The sequence below is a fragment of the Protopterus annectens genome, chromosome 3.part0, assembly GCF_019279795.1.
Source record: "Protopterus annectens isolate FY-2018-M chromosome 3.part0, PAN1.0, whole genome shotgun sequence".
Taxonomy (NCBI): Eukaryota; Metazoa; Chordata; order Ceratodontiformes; family Protopteridae; genus Protopterus; species Protopterus annectens.
This window is the reverse complement of record NC_056731.1, coordinates 1,133,069,833-1,133,087,128: the sequence shown is the minus strand read 5'-3', so window position 1 is coordinate 1,133,087,128 and position 17,296 is coordinate 1,133,069,833. Positions and strand designations below refer to the sequence as shown.

The following is a 17,296-nucleotide window of genomic DNA, read 5'->3' as shown; positions in this document are numbered from 1 at the left end:
GATTATTATTCAAAGTAAATTTCTAGAAATATAGCAGCAATAGTTTTTTTGTAGAACCTGCTTAATGCATCATTTTTTTGCCTAATACATCTCTTACCTGTAGTTTTTAATTGTTTTGTTACTACTGTATTGTTTGTTGTTTTATGGTTGCTTGTAGATAACAATAAATAAATATTAATAATAGAACTAATGATGAAAAGTCAGTACATAATGTTTATATGGAGCAGTCAAAGTCAAATAAGTAGTAGAAAAAAGTGGAAAAACTGATCCTATGACTGATGGCATCAGCTGAAAGAGCACAACCTATAGTAATGTAATCTCAAAGATCTACTTATTGTGATGTGTCTTCACATAACTGTACATTATTCTGTCTTAATTAGAAAGAATGCGTTTTCTTTTCTTTGTAGACAGTTTCATATACTCATTTCCTCTATTCTACTAATGCATTTGGAGGTCGAAGAAACACCGTTGATTCCACTGCTTCATTTTCACAATTTCGAAATGCCAGCCATCGTAGTCTCAGTCTGGCAAGGGCCAACAGTGCACAAGGCAGCATGGACACAGGTGACATACTATAGTGTTAGAAACATGAAAATATTTGTGTTTATTAGTAAACTCTTTCTGACTGTGTATTATTGCATTTTTGATTTTTCACTGACCTTTTTTATTAGAAAAAATATATTAATAGTGTATACAAAGAGGACATAAACTTGATGTTATCATGAAGAATTACAATACCTCTTTTAGCCTGTTCTCTAAATTGAGATTGAGGAAAAAGTAATAAATATATTTGAACAACAATTTGGGAATATCAGGAAATTCTAGTATTACAGTAATGGATGTCTGAACAACATTTTTGAATTAAGTAATTATGTTGTTAATATAGGGAGCTGGAATACTTGCTGTAAATGTAAATATGAACTCAATAAATGTATTTTAACTATGCTAATGAATTCTGCGTTTCTTACTTTCAGATTTTCATCAGGAATTAAATTAAGATGTACATGTTCACAAGACGCTAAATAAGTGATATCTAACCAGTATAGTATGGTACTAAAAACAGAAGCTAATTTATTTTATTGCCTTATTCCAAAACCTAATGTAATGTTTTGAGCTAATCATGATCTGTTATGGAAACACAGCAATTTTAATAGGATCTTAAGTTATTTTGTCTGTCATTTAGATGGGACTAATTAAATAGTTTGAATGACATAGTAAAACACTTTTGGAAGTAATACAATTTTAGTGACATATAATCTGCCTTACAAACTAAAACAAATATGCATGAGATCACTTACAAGGTCATCATTGTGCTTGATTATATTGTAATTTGCATTAATATTTACTAAATTATTAGATATTATGAGGCCAAAATATTTGATTCCTCTACACCCTTTTATGATTGTATTTTTTAACTCATAATTTAACAATTAATTAGTGGCATGTTTTATCATTAAACTTTTGATATAATTATTTATGTATCTATCTCTTCAATAACTGGGAAAGTCCAAATGGGCAAAGCCCCCTTTCAGCAGAGGCATGGGGAGAAAGGCCCCTCTTTATATGCTCTTTCACAGTCATTTAGCATTAGCTAACAATAATAATATACTATTTATCACTGAACTGTATTTAGTTTAATAGTTGCTCAACCATGTTTAGTACACTATACAGTATTTACAGCAAGCTAAAATCACATGTATCTACAGAGCGTTCTGTATTATTTTATAGTTAATGTATAAAAATCAGTTAGAAATTTTAGTACACATTGACCAGATGAGGCAGATGTATATTTTATCCAAACAGTTATTCACTTGAAACATGTAAACAGGACAAAAAATGTGCGAGTTTATGATTCTTAACATGATTTAGCTTCATAAGGAAGAGACTTGGTAATGGCACTGGCACAAGTCATGATTGTTTTGTTCAGAAGTATAATTTCACAAGGATTTTAAAATATAGATGGTAAATGATTAGAATAAGAAGGGAGTTTGGTAATGGGGAACTTAGTAGTACAGGACCATTGTATTGACAGATGTTTTCAATGAGATTTTAAATAGTAGATAAGATATTACTGATGTTTCTTTAGCAATTTATGTAGAATATAGGCAGTCACAATTATGATTTTTAGATTTTTTAAACACCTTTATTTAAATTATCACTTTAGACATAGGCAAACATTCACTCATAGAAAAGAAATCATAGCAACATTTTCATTTTCATGCATTATGTAGTACAGATTTTTTTTACAGTAAATATTCACTCCAGCATTACTTAAGATTGCTCAGTTCATGTCTTTCCATAAACCTTATTCTTCCTCTGCCGCCTCAACATTATTCTGCATGAAGTGATCCCACCATACCTTTCAACCTCTTCGAGCAAGAAATCTGGACAAAGCTATAAGTAATGAGGGAACAAAGGCCCAAAATAGGCACAATTTTTAAATACTGCTCTTACAAACTTAGAAAGTTGATAGAATAACAGGTTTTCCATTTGTATGTATTTTCTGAAGGGTATGAAGTCTGAAACCCAAATGTCTGTCATTATTTTCTGACTTCACTCTTTAATGATTCATCAGTGACTTGCCAGAAAAAACACAATTTTAAGAAAAACGGACCAAAAATATGAGGCAAAACTCTGGACATTCTGCAAAAATCTGTACAGTTGAGAGGTATGGAAATTCTGTATATTTCTATGTAATTCAGCCCTTCCTTTTTCTAAAGATCCCACTGCCAGTATTCAGTACTTCAGTTATAGTTGGTTTTGATTTCCATTTTCTAATAATTGCTTTTTTTTTGGCAGCCAGTAACATTAAAGTTAGTAAGACCCATGTCTTGCTAGTTCAGATCTTATGTCCCAGCCCAAATTTATCATTTCCTTTGTGTAAGCCATTGTCTCCCCAACATTTCTGATAAAAGTACTTGCTCTGTAGATAATTTTTAAAATGTGCTTACTTGTTACACTCACAAAAAACACATTGCTAGTTACCTCTCTCTCTTTTCTATTATACCTCCCCCAACATTTGCTGTTTACCTGAGGAAAAATTCTCTGAAGTCTGCTTAGGATATAAAATTACCAGTGTAAACAGTTCTTAGTAAAAATCCCAACCCTTGTGGACTTTGTTGCATACTTGGGAGTCATAAAGATGTCTTCCCGTAGTTCCTCTGCAAATTGCCTTTCCAGTCTCTCTTCCCAATCCTTTTTGACCTCCTTTAATTGATTCTTACAGTTACCATGAAATATTGCATATGTCCTGCTAATTACTTTTTAAAGAGTTGCTTCGGTTCTGTACCCTACTAAAAACTCTACCAGTGCTGGTCATTCACTTAATCCTTTCCTATCCCCTTCTGTTTGTCTTTACTGTAATATGAATCCCTGGTAGGGAAGGCAGTCTCCAACCTGCACCCAAAACTTCTGCTTGACTTCATCTCACTGTATTACCTTTCCCTCTCCAGTTATTTGCTCCCAGTGTCTTGGTTTGTTTGCTAAATTTCTTCAGTACATTCCTCCCCCTCCTACCTATTTTCTGTATCCTTACTTGCAGTCATCCCTAGTGGCAAAGTCTCTCTTCTCATTTCCTGTGTTGGCTCTATTTTTAGGATGTTTTACTCTATTTTATGAGTATAATATTCTATATGATATTTATATTGTTTAAGGATGTGCATCCAAACTCCAGTTCTTTCTTTATTTCTTAACTCCCTCCCCATTTCATCAGCATCCTTTTCCACTTTGGTTTATAGATTTTGCTTTTTCCAGGGCTGATGCCACTGTATCTGTCCTTGGAAGGTTTTCCTGGCAAAAACTCCAATATCTCTCTCCCAGAAAATGTCAAAAACAAAATCTTAGATGCTTCTGTGGAGAAAGACTACTACTTTCATCCCACCTCTGCTGAGATTAAAAAAAAAAGTGTAAGGAAGGGAAAATTTATTTAGGAGTTTAAGCAGCATTTTCTTACTCCTGTTCCAAAATTTCAAAAAAATTACTCCATCAAACCAGGTCCTTTCTTCCCCCAAGAGACTGCTCAACAAAAAGGCAAACAATCCAAAAATAAGTGCAAGGACAAGCCTAAATCTGATTTTAAAGGCACCAAAGGACCCTTTACAGATGCTTCTTTAATACCTTGCCCCTCTCAGCCTGTCTTCCATCAAACCTTCCAACAACTTGGCAGATTTTCCTCTGGAAAACAATCACAGCAGATTATCAGGTAATGGAATTTTGTTCCTGTTTAACGTACAGTATCAGAAGTATCTCCAAACCAACAACATTTGCTTTCTCCCATCATTTCAGACCTTCCTTCCCCACTGGAAAGGGAAAGGCATCTATTTCAGGTTTTTCCTAGGTCCAAGAAACAAAGGTACCAGAAGACCAATTTTGGATCTTTCTCTACCCTCAACACCTTTTTAAAGATTCCAAAATTCAAGATGCTGACACTAAAATCTTTTCCCGTTGATTTTTTCCAAAAGATTTTTTGGTTACCTTGAATCTCAAAGATGCTTACCTTCATATTCCCATCCATCCATGTCACAGGATATTTTTAAGATTCTGTACCTTTGAATTATACCTTCTGATTATTTCTTTGCGTTTTGAGCTTCCTCCTGCTCCAAGAGTTCTCACAAACTGTGTAGCGCTTGTTATAGCACTCTGCAGACTCCAGGGTATCCAACTATATCATTATTTTTCTGATTCTGAACATTTCTTTACAGAAAGTTTTTCAAGACTTGTAGTTTGCTGTCAACCTTTTCCAGAACGTATGTTTCACTGTGAACTTCAAGTCCAATCTTCCTCCCTGCCATTCTCTGGTGCTCTTGGGTTGCCATCACAACACAGCCCTAATGATTGGCCTTTCTTCCTTTAGACAAGTTTCAGTTCTTCAAATACACAAGAAATGTTGCACTCCCCAACAACTGAACCAAATGAAACAATTTGGGGTCCATGCAAATTGCACCTGTGCTCCCCTGCAGCAGTCCTGAACAAAATTAACCAACTCACTATGCAGATAACAAATCTTTAATAGTCACATAGATTAAGCACTTTTGTCTGCAAACTGCAGACTTCATCAGAATCTGTTAAAAATGCCATTAGATGTGCTTATATAGTTAGTTACAACCAATAAAATAACTTTAACTACTATATTTTACATTTTAAGTAATCTGTCATTTAAAAAAAGGAATAAAACTCATTACAATGTATTTCACAACATACAATTCACAATAACATTTCTAAAATATGTAAAAAACATATATTTACTATTAATTATAAAATTATTCACAAAAACATAATGCTAACCAAATTTATTAAAAATATCTGCACAAGAAATATGAAAAAAATGTAAAATGGCAGATTTCCATAAAAAGCATAACCAAGGATAAAACCCAGGTTGCTCATATCTGAAGTCTGATGCTCTGTCTTCTGAGCTACTGCAACAATACTAGAAAGATGTAATCTATCGTCTCATTTCTAAGACTGGGGTGATGGTAACACTGTAATTAATACTTGGATAGCTGGCTGCATTTAACAATAACTGCCATCTGACTTCTCTTTCTTTTAAGATACACTTAATGTCCCCTCCTCTGGGATTCATATAAACACATTCCAAAATGGCGAGCTTAAAATTGGAACATCCATTACTAGATTCTAAATGTCTGTACAATGCATTATTTTTGTCCATTTTCCTAATGCAGTAATAATGCTCATAAATTCTCTTCTTAGGTCTCTGTTGGTTTGCCCTACATAGAATGCAGAACAGCTGCAACATTTTGCCAAATATATTACCCTCATAGTGTTACAATTACCTCTCCTGAAATGCACCCTAGTTCTATGGATGTTGTCTAATACAAATGTTGTTTCCTCATTTATTGCAAAGCATTGGTTGCAGCTGCCACATTTTCTAGTTCTTTGCAGGTGCTTTATGTTTGCCTATAGCATTTCCTTTGTATTCTAGTCTGTGCTTTAAATCTTGTCCTGTTTTATACACAAAAATGGGCTTCTCTTCCAAAATGTTATACACTTCCATATCCCCCTTTAACAAAACCCAATTTTGTTGAACAGTGCTCTTTATAGCTTCAGCAGGCTGATTGTATTCCAATATGAAGTCCTCCCATAATTGTCATTATTTGTGCATTCATGTGTATAAATCATACCGTCACTTAGTAGGGGGGGGGGGGTTGTACCTAACACCCCATTCACTAATAACGTATTGAGACACCTCCCTAATCATGGAAACAGGATACCCTCTTTCCTGAAACCTTCTTCTTCATCTTTCGGCTTTTCCCAGTTAGGGGTCCCCACAGTGGATCACCTGTCCGCTCATGATTAGCAATGGTGTTTTACGGTGTCAAGTTGCCAGCCCAGCACCCAATCTTCCACAGAATGCACACACATACACACTCACACCTAGGGCCAATTTGGAGTGTCCAATCCACCTACAGCATGTCTTTGGAATGTGGGAGGAAACCTGAGCACCCGGAGAAAACCCACACGACCACAGGGAGGACATGCAGACTCCGCACGGAAGGCACCCCAGCCGAGGATCGAATCAGCGAACCTCTTACTGTGAGGCAGCAACGCTAACCGCTGCACCACCGTGGCTGCCCTACCCTCTTTCCTGAAACACATTAGCTATATATTCAATCTCTTTCTTCATATCCTCGTACTGTTGAGGTCATTTGTGCTACCCTAATACATTGACCTTTTAAAATGCTCTTCTTTTGTTTCCATGGGTGGCAGCTAGAATACTCCAAATAGGAGTTACTAAATGTGTTTTTCCTATAAATTTTAGATTTGAATCCAGTTCCTGAATGTTCTACATAGGTGTCTAAATAAGCTATACCCTCTTTGCTGTGGGTGTGGGTGAACTTTAAATACGTACTAGACTTATTTATATAGTTCACAAATTGCTCGATACCCTCCTTAGTACCTTCCCACAGGACAAAAATGTTATCCAAAAAATGGACGTAGCATCTAATATTAGCCATGAATCTACTACTAAAAATGGTTTTATCTTCCCAGTCCAATAATACAAGGTTAGCAAATATGAGGGCACATGCTGCCCCATAGCCACACCTTTTGTTTGCTTGTATAGTTCGCCTTCTACTGGGTGATGGTGATTGTGGGTGATTGTAGTTGCTCGTTCTGGTATACAGAACTAGGTGGTTTCAGCATTTTTAACTATACAGACTTAGTAATTGAAAATAAGCATTTTGAACTATTTACTAAGGGTTTTCAATATGTACCAGCAAGGCCGGTGAGTTTGGTTAGAACTTTGATGTTAAGCTGTTTACAAGGTAATTAAACTTGAATTTATTCTTTAAAGGGATGAAGCACAACTGGTAGCGAGAGATGTCAGGAAATTAAATTTGAAGCAGAGTACTAAATGTAATTTTAGTGAAATTTAAAAAGGCATTGTACAGACTCTCTCACAGAATAAGTGCAGGGTGATGAAACCCGACAAGGGGGGGTTAGTGTTAACGGACTCTACTGACTACGAGGCACATGTGTTTGAAATTCTCAGTGATGCTAAATATGCTGTTGCATCAAAAAATGAGATTACTATAGCTTACTCTAAAATTGAGTATTATTTAAAAGATCACCTGTTGCAGGGTACTTTTGACAAAAGTTTATATGACTTTTTGCATGTTAGTAGACCACGTATTCCCGCCTTGTTTGGAATACCTAAAACACACAAAAATATAGAGAACCTTACATCTAATATTGTTAATCCTCATTCAGTCCTTACATGTGGGTATCAGTTCCAACCTCGGAACCAAGCCGGCCATCTTCCAAGCTCGCTCCGGCTACAAACTCTCGAGCTAAAAACCCTTACCCAGAATATCCCTCTCCCTGTTACCTCAGATTTCGTTTGCCGCATTGCCATTCGGTCGTGTCAAGCTACTTCTCTTGAGCTAAGTACAGTGTTTTTCTTCATACTAAGTTCTAAGACAGCTTTTTTTCACAAAAAAGTTATTAGATAATTATCTCTTACCTTATCACATTTAGCAACTACCCTTTTTCGAATCCTTTTCAACTCCTTTCCTCTCTTTTTACTGAGAGGTAATTCCTTTTTTTGCCATCGTTGGTAAACCCCTTTTCCTTCTTACCTTCGGGTATTTCTTGCACCATTGCTGGTATTTTTCTTTCTTTCCTTAACAACATGACAGATAAAAAAGGTAGCCCAGGGTTTAAAAGATGTTTAGATTGTGGACATACATTACCTACTTCAGATGCACATTCCCTGTGTGTCTATTGCTTGGGTGTGCCTCATTTAACAGTTGACCCGCCTTGTGGTATTTGTAAGAATTTCTCTAACAGGACGTTAATTGAAGGGAAAAATAAATTCATATTGAAGGGGCTACTTAAATCTCCTTTTTCAGAGGCTATTTCTGGGTCAGAGGCTTCAACCCCTCCAAGATCCCATAAGAAAAAGAGTGATAAACATAAAAAGGCCAAGTCTCTTCCTTCGTCCCCAGCTGGGGACACTCAGGAACTGAGACCCAAGAAAGCTAAGCTTTACAGTTCGGATTTGTCTTCTTCAGCTCCAGCGCTTTTAGTGCCTAGACCTTCAGCACCAAGGCCATCGGCACCATCTGAGACCTGGGCACCGACTAGTGTGCCCCATACCGCATCAGTACCGAGGAGCTCCTCAGTTCAGACTCCCTTACCAGCACCGACTGTCCAGCCGATGCAAACTGTTATGACGTCGATGGATGTTTCAATGCCCATTTCCTTTTTGGCTCCAACTAATTACCCGGCACAGACTACCCTCTTGGTACCGACCATTCAGTTTTCGTCACCGATGTTTTCGTCTCAGGCTTTAGCGCCAACATCCACTTTGGTACCGACCTCATCATTGGTGCAGAACACGCCTTCGGCACCGATGATTTCCTCGGTGCAGACACCAGTAGTTCAGTCCATTACAGCTCTGTTGTTCTCAGTGCAGACCACCTCTGTGGTGGATACAGAGTTTGCTCCATCCTTGGATAGACCTGACTCTCCCTCAGCCATATCCATGAAATCCACTAGAAGCCTCGCTGAACACGATGTGTTGCGTCTTGTGGATCAAGTGCTTTTGGCCAGAGGTATCCCGCCCCCCAGGACCTATCCTTCCTCGGATATGTGATCACTCTTTACCAAAGACCCCTACTTATTCTCCTCCTTCATTGCCTTTGAAGCCCCTTGATATAGCACAGTCTTCCACCACTACGGTTCCTTTTATGGACCTCACTAAGGAGCCACAGTTACCTTTGTGGCAGGAGAGTCTTGTCACGGCCCAGGATGTCAGCTGTGGCATATGTACTTGGGCATTTCACAGCCATCCAGGGACTCTGAGTCGGCAGGCTGAGCCACTTAGGCGAGGGGTGACCCCTGCCCTGGGACCCCAAACCTCATCAGGTGGACCGGCTTTCTAGCTTATAGAGAAGGCTCTGGCGTCGGTTGGCAATCCTGTGCTATTACTCTTCCCCACCCTCCTCTGGACCGCAATGTACACAAGCCGCTCCTAACAGACACCGAGCACAAGGGCCTGAGGACATACTCCCACAGGAGACCCCTTTTGAGCGGTCTTCCCCAGCTTCTCCCTCTGAGGAAGATCATCAAAAGAGCTCATGGAAGATGAAGCACATGGACTCCACAGAGGAGTCCCTTACTGAAGACCCAGACTTTGATGATGGGGAAGGGTCCCCTCAATAACCCTCTGAGGTATCCTTTGGTGATATCCTTGAAATCCTTAAATAAAGGGGTGACTGGCAGTCCTCTAACCTGACTTCGGAAGAGTCTGTGTTCCTGCAGGCCTTTCGGGCCCGGCCCCCTACCTCCTGGGTTACTCCACCTGCTGACGAACTTGTCCAGCTCGTTGTGCAGCGTGCGTGGAAGGCTCCTGACACCGTTGAGGCCATTCCCCGGAGGCCAGATAAAATTTTGTCCCCTCCTGCTAGTGATCCCCATTGGTCCAAAGGTCTTCCTGTAGATGCTTTGGTGGTGGTGCCGCAACTAAAAATGACCTGGTGGAAGAAGAAAGCCAGACTGTCCATCTGCCCAACAAAGAGTCCCGGGCTCTGGACAGAATAGGGAAGCATACTTTTGCATCAGCGACCTTTGCAGTCAGGTCCCTGAACTATATGGCACATTTTACCAGGCTTCAAAGAGACTTAATTTCTGAGTTCTCTGAAACTTTGGCCGGAGCTGTGTCTGATGAGGTCTGTGACAAAGTGGCCTCTCCGCTAGCCACCATTGAATCGATATCTAACTCCACCATGAACCTGATATCTCACGCATCAGAAGGAGCAGCTGGAGCGGCGGGTTCAGGCATTGTTCTGAGACAACATGCCTGGATGCGCTTGTGTAATTTCGCGGAACCCTTCAAGGCTTCCTTTCTCAATGCTCCCATTGAAGCCTCGTCCATTCCAGAGCACAGAATTCAAAGGATAAAGCAGCAACTGATTCCAATCCTTTCAAGGGTGAAATCCACAGCTGATTCTGTTCTCCAGTTGTTGGGTTCCGTGGCAGCCTCCATTACAATTGTCCCCCTGGCCAGGTTTCACATGAGGCTTCTACAATGGCTACTGCTCCCCCAGTGGTATCCCTTTCAGTACCCTCTTTCAGCCAAGATTCGGGTAACTCACAGGTGCAAACAAGATCTAAATTGGTGGATGGCGCACAATCCATCACGATGGTCTCGCCCCTTCTCCCCCCAACAGCCCAAGGCTACAGTGACCATGGACGTCTCCCTGATGGGGTGGGGGGGGCTATTTCAGGGACAGACAGTCCAAGGTACTTGGTCTGAAATGGAGGCCCATCTGCATATAAATGTTCTAGAGCTGAAGGCGGTGCTTCTGAAATTGCAAGCATTCCATCCCCTGCTGCCGTCTGGGACTATTGCGATACAATCAGACAACATGGCAGTGGTCTGGTACATCAACAAACAAGGTGGAACCAAATCTTACCCACTCTGTCGAGAGGCCATGAGGATATGGCAATGGGTGATGGCTACCAATTGCTTTCTTCTAGCAACACACATTCCTGGGAGTTCCATTGTGATAGCAGACAGACTCAGCAGGTGTATTCTACAACCTCACGAGTGGTCCCTGAATGCCTTGATAGCAGCGGAGATTTTCAACCTCTGGGGTCTTCCTTGCTGCGACCTCTTTGCGTCCCCGACCAACTACAAATACAGCAACTATTTCGCCCTGATTTCCCCTCTGGGACAGTCACCCAGAGACGTTCTAGTCCACGATTGGCCCTCTGGTCTGCTTTATGCATTTCCACCTCTCCCCCTCATTCCCCAGTTTCTGAAGAAAGCCTGCCGGTTGAAGAGCAAAGTAATCCTCATAGCTCCATATTGGCCTCATCAGATTTGGTTTCCCTTCCTTTGGCCTCACCTGCTAGATCAACCGTGGATTCTCCCTCCAACCCCGAGGTTGATCTCCCAGCCGCAGAATCTGATTCACCCCAACTTGGACAGCCTGAAGCTCACAGCTTGGCTCCTCCAATTCCTTTGATTTCCAGGCAGAATGATCTTTCTTTGCCAGTACGTGACATTCTTATTGCATCTCATAAGTCTTCCACCAGAATTACATATCTCAGCAAGTGGAAAAGATTTACTTTTTGGCTGAAAGAAAAACAAGTAGATCCTTTTTCAGCACCAGTGTTGATAGGACTGGAATATCTGTCTACCCTATTTCAGTCCGGTCTGTCTGCCTCTACCATTAGAGTTCATTTGGCTGCAGTATCTAATTTTCATGATGGTGTCCAAGACTCTTCTCTTATGTCACACAAATTGTGCAAGACTTTCATAAAAGACGTGAATCATCTAAGACCCCCTTTTAGAGAACCTACTCAACCATGGGACCTGTCATTAGTCCTACAAGCTTTGACAATGCCACCTTTCGAACCAGCTTCTTCTTGCAACCTCAAATATTTGTCATGGAAAACCTTGTTTTTGGTCGCCATTACTTCTGCCAGACTTATCTCTGAGCTTCAAGCCTTATGCAACAAAAGACCATATTTGATTTTTCATAGAGATAGAGTTTTATTGAGAACTAATCCTTCCTTTCTGCCAAAAGTGATCTCTGAAATGTCCATCAATCAAACCATTGAATTGCCAGTTTTCTTCCCCAATCATTCAAACAGAGGAGAGTATTGCTTACATACTCTAGATATTCACAGGCAAATTTACTTCTACTTGAACAGGACTAAGGCTTCTCGTAAATCAGACCAGTTATTTTTGTCCTATTCTGGACCTAGATTAAGATGTGTTGTTGCTAAGGTCACATTGGCTAAATGTTTAAAAGACTGAGTAACCTTCATTTATAGAAAACGCAATATTCCATTACCTACTACCATAAAGGCTCATTCTACAAGGTCGGTGGCAACTTCTGCTGCCTTCCATGCCAGAGGCTCTTTACATGACATTTGTGCAGCTGCAACTTGGGCTACTCCTCATACCTTCATCAATCATAACAAATTGGATTTGGCCTCCAGGGGAAGAGCATCTTTTGGTTCTATGGTGCTCTGAAATGTCCTTCCATGAGAGCCTCCCAGGAATAAGGGTAGCTGGGGACTCTGTCCTACCTGTAAGGACTGAACGAGGATTAACAATATCAGATAAAGAAGTTATGTCTTACCATAATGTTCCATCTTTATTGTTGATCCTCGTTCAGTCATTACGACCCTCCCTCCTTCCCCCTCCTGTGGCTTCTAGTGGATCTCACCATCTGGTTCTGTTAGGTCATTTGATCAGAGGTAGCCTCTACCTTCTTCTGACTTGCAAACTCAATCTGAGGTAGCAGGGAGAGGGGGATTCTGGGTAAGAGTTTTTAGCTCGAGAGTTTGTAGCCGGCAGGAGCTTGGAAGATGGCCGGCTCGGTTCCGAGTTCAGAACCGATACCCACATGTAATGACTGAACGAAGATCAACAATACAGATGGAACGTTATGGTAAGACATAAATTCTTTTTTTTGTCCTATTGTTGCTGGGGCAGGTTCTATTACGAAGCTCCTAGCTTTATATGTTGACCACCATGTCAAGAAATTTAACTCTTTGAAACATTTCTAGAGACTCTTGGGATTTTTTGAAAAACATTACCCCTGACAGGTTCATTAAGGACCTGGAATTAGTTACTATTGATGTGGTGGAACTGTTTTCGAATATACCACACACTGTTGGTTTGGAATAGTTTCACAAGTTGTTATTAGAAATCGACTATCTGGAATCCCAGCAAGTGAACTGTATATTAGAATTTATAGAGACTGTCTTGAGAAATAATTTTGTGTTTTTCAAAGGGGAATACTATAAATAGGAGAGGGGGGAGTAGCAATGGGGAGGCCGCTTCTGCCCCCTTGTATTTAAATTGTGTTTTATACTATTGAGAAAGGAAGTTTGTCTTATAAACTGAGTGGTTTTAGATATATTACATTTTATATCAGGTTCCTGGACATTTGTCTTTTTTGGCTGGGACCCGGGGATAAGCTTATTCAGTTTCTGAGTTACATTAATAGTACTACCGCATTTTTAAAGTTTACATACAACTCATCAGACCGTTAACTACTTGGATGTTACCATCTGCAAAGATTATGCCAATAATTGCTTCCAATCCAAGATTTTTCGAAAACACACATTTTCAAATTATTATTTACATTTGGACAGTGGACATCCCTTTTCACAGAAGAAAGGGATAGTCAAGGGCCAGTTAATCAGAGCCTCAAGGATGTGTAGTGATGTGGTAAACTTTAAAAAAGAGATAGAATTTATTAAATAACTTATTTTACAAAGGAAGTACCCATGTTGGCTTATAGACAGTTTGACAGAAGAAGAAGTTAGAGACAGGGGAGCTGAAATATAAGCCCCTTTTAGGTTTGGATTGTTTGCCATCAACAACCAGTGAGCAGATTGGTGGAGATTTTGGCTTAGCTTTTATCCACACATATTCAGCTACATCCTCAGACATAGAGAACATTATTAAGAAATACTGGGGTGTGCTTACAACCAACGAAGATACCAATAAATTTATACTTAAGGAACCTAGATTTATCAGGAGAAGGGACATGAATCTAAAGGAGATGTTTGAGAGGAGAGATTGTGTTGATTTGAGGCTGAACAACAGGAAACCTGGTACATTTAGGTGTGGGTTTTGCAATCAGTGCACTCTCATGGCCAACCAGGAAAGTATTTATTTGGCACCAAGGGACTTTTTGTTTAAGTCCTCGGGACACTATAACTGCAATAGTACAGGAGTAGTGTATTTGGTTACCTGTGAAGTATGTCCCAGTTTTTATAATGAGAAGACAGAGAGGTGCTTAAGGAAGTGGGTATATTTACACTCATATGATATAGTAAGAGAAAAGGAGACTAGTGCACTGTTTAAGCACATTAAAAACTGCAGGAATGCCACATTCAGGTTCTTTGTTGTAGAACAAGTTTTACATGACCCCAGGGGTGGTGGTTGGGAAGCCAAATTAGAATATAGGGAGTTATTCCGGCAGATTAAACTGGATGCAGGCAAACCCCCAGGGTTGATTGATTATATTAGTATTAACAGTTTCCTTAGACTAAAGGCTGCTAAATTGTGAAAGATTTTATTAATACAGCATTGTTCAAGGACTTATTTTAATCACTGCATTTAATACACAGTGTTAATTTTATTCTGTTTGCCCTGAGCATTAAAGGGTTAACACTGTAGTGTTGGGTTGAGAGGGGTTTTAGAATATGTGTTATTCGGTGATTGGCAGGTTCTGATTGCTGGTTACTTTTAAATAAGTGCATTTTGTAATGTAGAATTGTTCTGAAGAAGCCTGGAAGTTTTCCGGGTGAAAGCGCTTAACCTTTTATTTACTGTTCACACAACTGTTATTAAACTGCTTTGCCTTTCTGTTTGGAGTCTCTCTTTTTTGGATTTTTGGTCCTACTTCTTGGAGGGGTTTTTTTTCACCACCTGGGGATTTCACTTTTGGGGAGACACTGCATAAAATGAGAGAGTACTTCCACTGGGATGCTCAGGATTACCCTCAATCTAAGAAGAGGGTTAGAGAATGTTTAAAACTCCCCGAGCATTGAGCATGCACGCCTGGATGTCCTTCTATTCATATGTTGCAGTATTCATAACAGTAGGGCGGATGCTGCCTGCAGCACCAACATCAGGCCAGTATACCAAAGACTTGCTTCAGGAGGGCACGTGTGACATCCTGCGCCAGGGTCATAAAGCGACGTAGGGTATAAAAGTGACGTCTATACATACCCTCTTCAGAATTTTTCTGCCCCAATGAATGTCGGACTTCAGTTCTCCAGTTTGGGAAGCTGATCCTGATTTCAGATGACCGCTACAAATGACCGCTACAGATAAGTACCCTGTGGAGTTTTCTTTATCCTTTTGTTTATTGCTAATACGTACATGTTCACTAGAAAGGGGAAGAGTGCTTGTGGAAGACAAATTCCTCACAAGGATTCACATGATAAGTGTGTGTTCTGTTTAGGCAAGGCACATGACCATACGTCCTGCCCCATTTGCATATCATTTGTTCCGAAGATGTTTCACAGCTGTCTGGCCATGCTTAAACTTTACTTGGAAAATCAGAGGCTTCTACATCTCGCATTCGGTATGAAGGGAGGAGCAGGCCCATCCGAAGAGCCGCTGCAGAAGAAGGCCAAGAAAATCAGGCCTGATTCCCATGCTGCGCCTCAGGCGTCAGGGGAGATTCTTGAGACTAATGAAAGCCCGGGATCTCTTCAGATATCCGTTTCCTTGCTAGGCCCAGGAACCACTATGGAAGCTTGACTGCTGGAAACTCGAGTATGTTCGCTGAGGCATGCCAGCCATCAGATCCTGATGGCAGAGGGGAGCCATGACTCATTCAGTTGGAGGGGCCTGCTGTTGCTCCTCCATCCACCCAGATGTCGGCTCCCTCTCTTTTTCTACCATCTACCCATATGAAGAGAAAACAGCAAGTAAAGCACACAGAAACGCATCCTGTTCAGGATGGGAAGCTTTCTCTCAGAGCCTGTTTAAGGTATTTCAGGCCCTACAGACACAGCCACAACCTATTGTATCTCCTACAGGGCCCCCTTCACTTGTATCAGAGGAAGAGCTCTCCTCAGATGAAGATTCTGTGACCTATGAATCTCAGATAGATTCATCCAAGGATGTTATTACCCCAGAGGAAGAGGATCCCATCACCCCTGAGTCTCCTGAGGAGTTACCATTTCACTCATGAGGGAACATTTTAAGTGGCAGGCCTCAAAGGTTTCAGATAGTAAGAAAAGGTATTTTGGCCTCCCCCAAATGGAACAGCCATCCCCTTCAGCTGTGCCTCCCTTTCTCCCTGCCTTCCAGGATGCCTTTTTAGCCACCTCTTAAACATCTGACTCGCAGCCCCCAGCCTCTAAACGTCCTGACCGGTTTTATAAGGTCTCACAGGACACCCAGTTCCTTTTCAGAAACCCAACAGCAGACCCTGCTGTTATTGCAGTCTCTGCAGATAAAACTAGACATTTACCTTCTACTGCCCTCTATCCTACTGATAAGGACAGTAAATTTATGGATAGACTAGGAAAAAAAGGTATATACCTCCTCTACTCTTGCTGTAAGAGCATTGAACTACCAAACCCACATGGCTAAGTATGTCCTGGACACAATTGCCAAGGCTTCTACCCTGCTTTCAGAGGCTCCCGAATCCAATATTAAAACTCAGCTAAGCAACCTACTCTGGACAGTATCCCAAGTAACTAGGCACTCATCAAGTGCAGTTACGATGTTGTGGAAGCATCATCCAAATCTACTGCTTCTGGCTCACTACTAAGGTGATACTTCTGGCTAAGACTTCAGCCTCTGCCCTTAGATGTATAAACAAAATTCCTAGATGCCCCCCTGGACAGTAAAGCCCTTTTTGGCCAGGCCTCAGCTGAACTTCTTAAATCCCTTCAAGAGAAGGGAAAAGAACTGCAAAACCTAAAACACTTGATGGTATCCCCCATTCCCAGATACCACAGAAACTATCCACAGAAAACTTCTTTTGTCAGGCGACAAACCTCCCACACAGCTCCTCAAACAAAGGGATGCAGGCAACCAAGGAAAACCTCTGGCCCCAGGTTTCCCCTCAACTCCTGCCACTCCACCCTTTCAGAGACAGTCTGACCAAGGCAGACCATCTCCTCTGTGACTTACCTTTGCAACTTCTAAACACCCCTCTGTCCCTCTGCCTCACCCTCTCCCTACCCTCCTGGTAGAAGATTACTACAGAAAAATGGGTACTTTCCATCATTCAAAGGAGTTACTTCATGACTTGGTGGATGCTGCCCCCTTCCAGGGAATTTC

The 17,296-nt window shown here is 40.8% G+C and overlaps 1 protein-coding gene across 1 annotated transcript in view; it reads left to right on the top strand.

Moving 5' to 3' along the window:
• Window positions 1-17,296, top strand: part of CABLES1 (Cdk5 and Abl enzyme substrate 1) — a 1,875,674-nt gene that overhangs the window by 1,060,503 nt on the left and 797,875 nt on the right. The window contains exon 6 of the mRNA XM_044065364.1: window positions 408-564. Within this exon, the coding sequence (XP_043921299.1) occupies window positions 408-564 (157 nt within the window). The remainder of the gene's footprint in view (window positions 1-407; window positions 565-17,296) is intronic.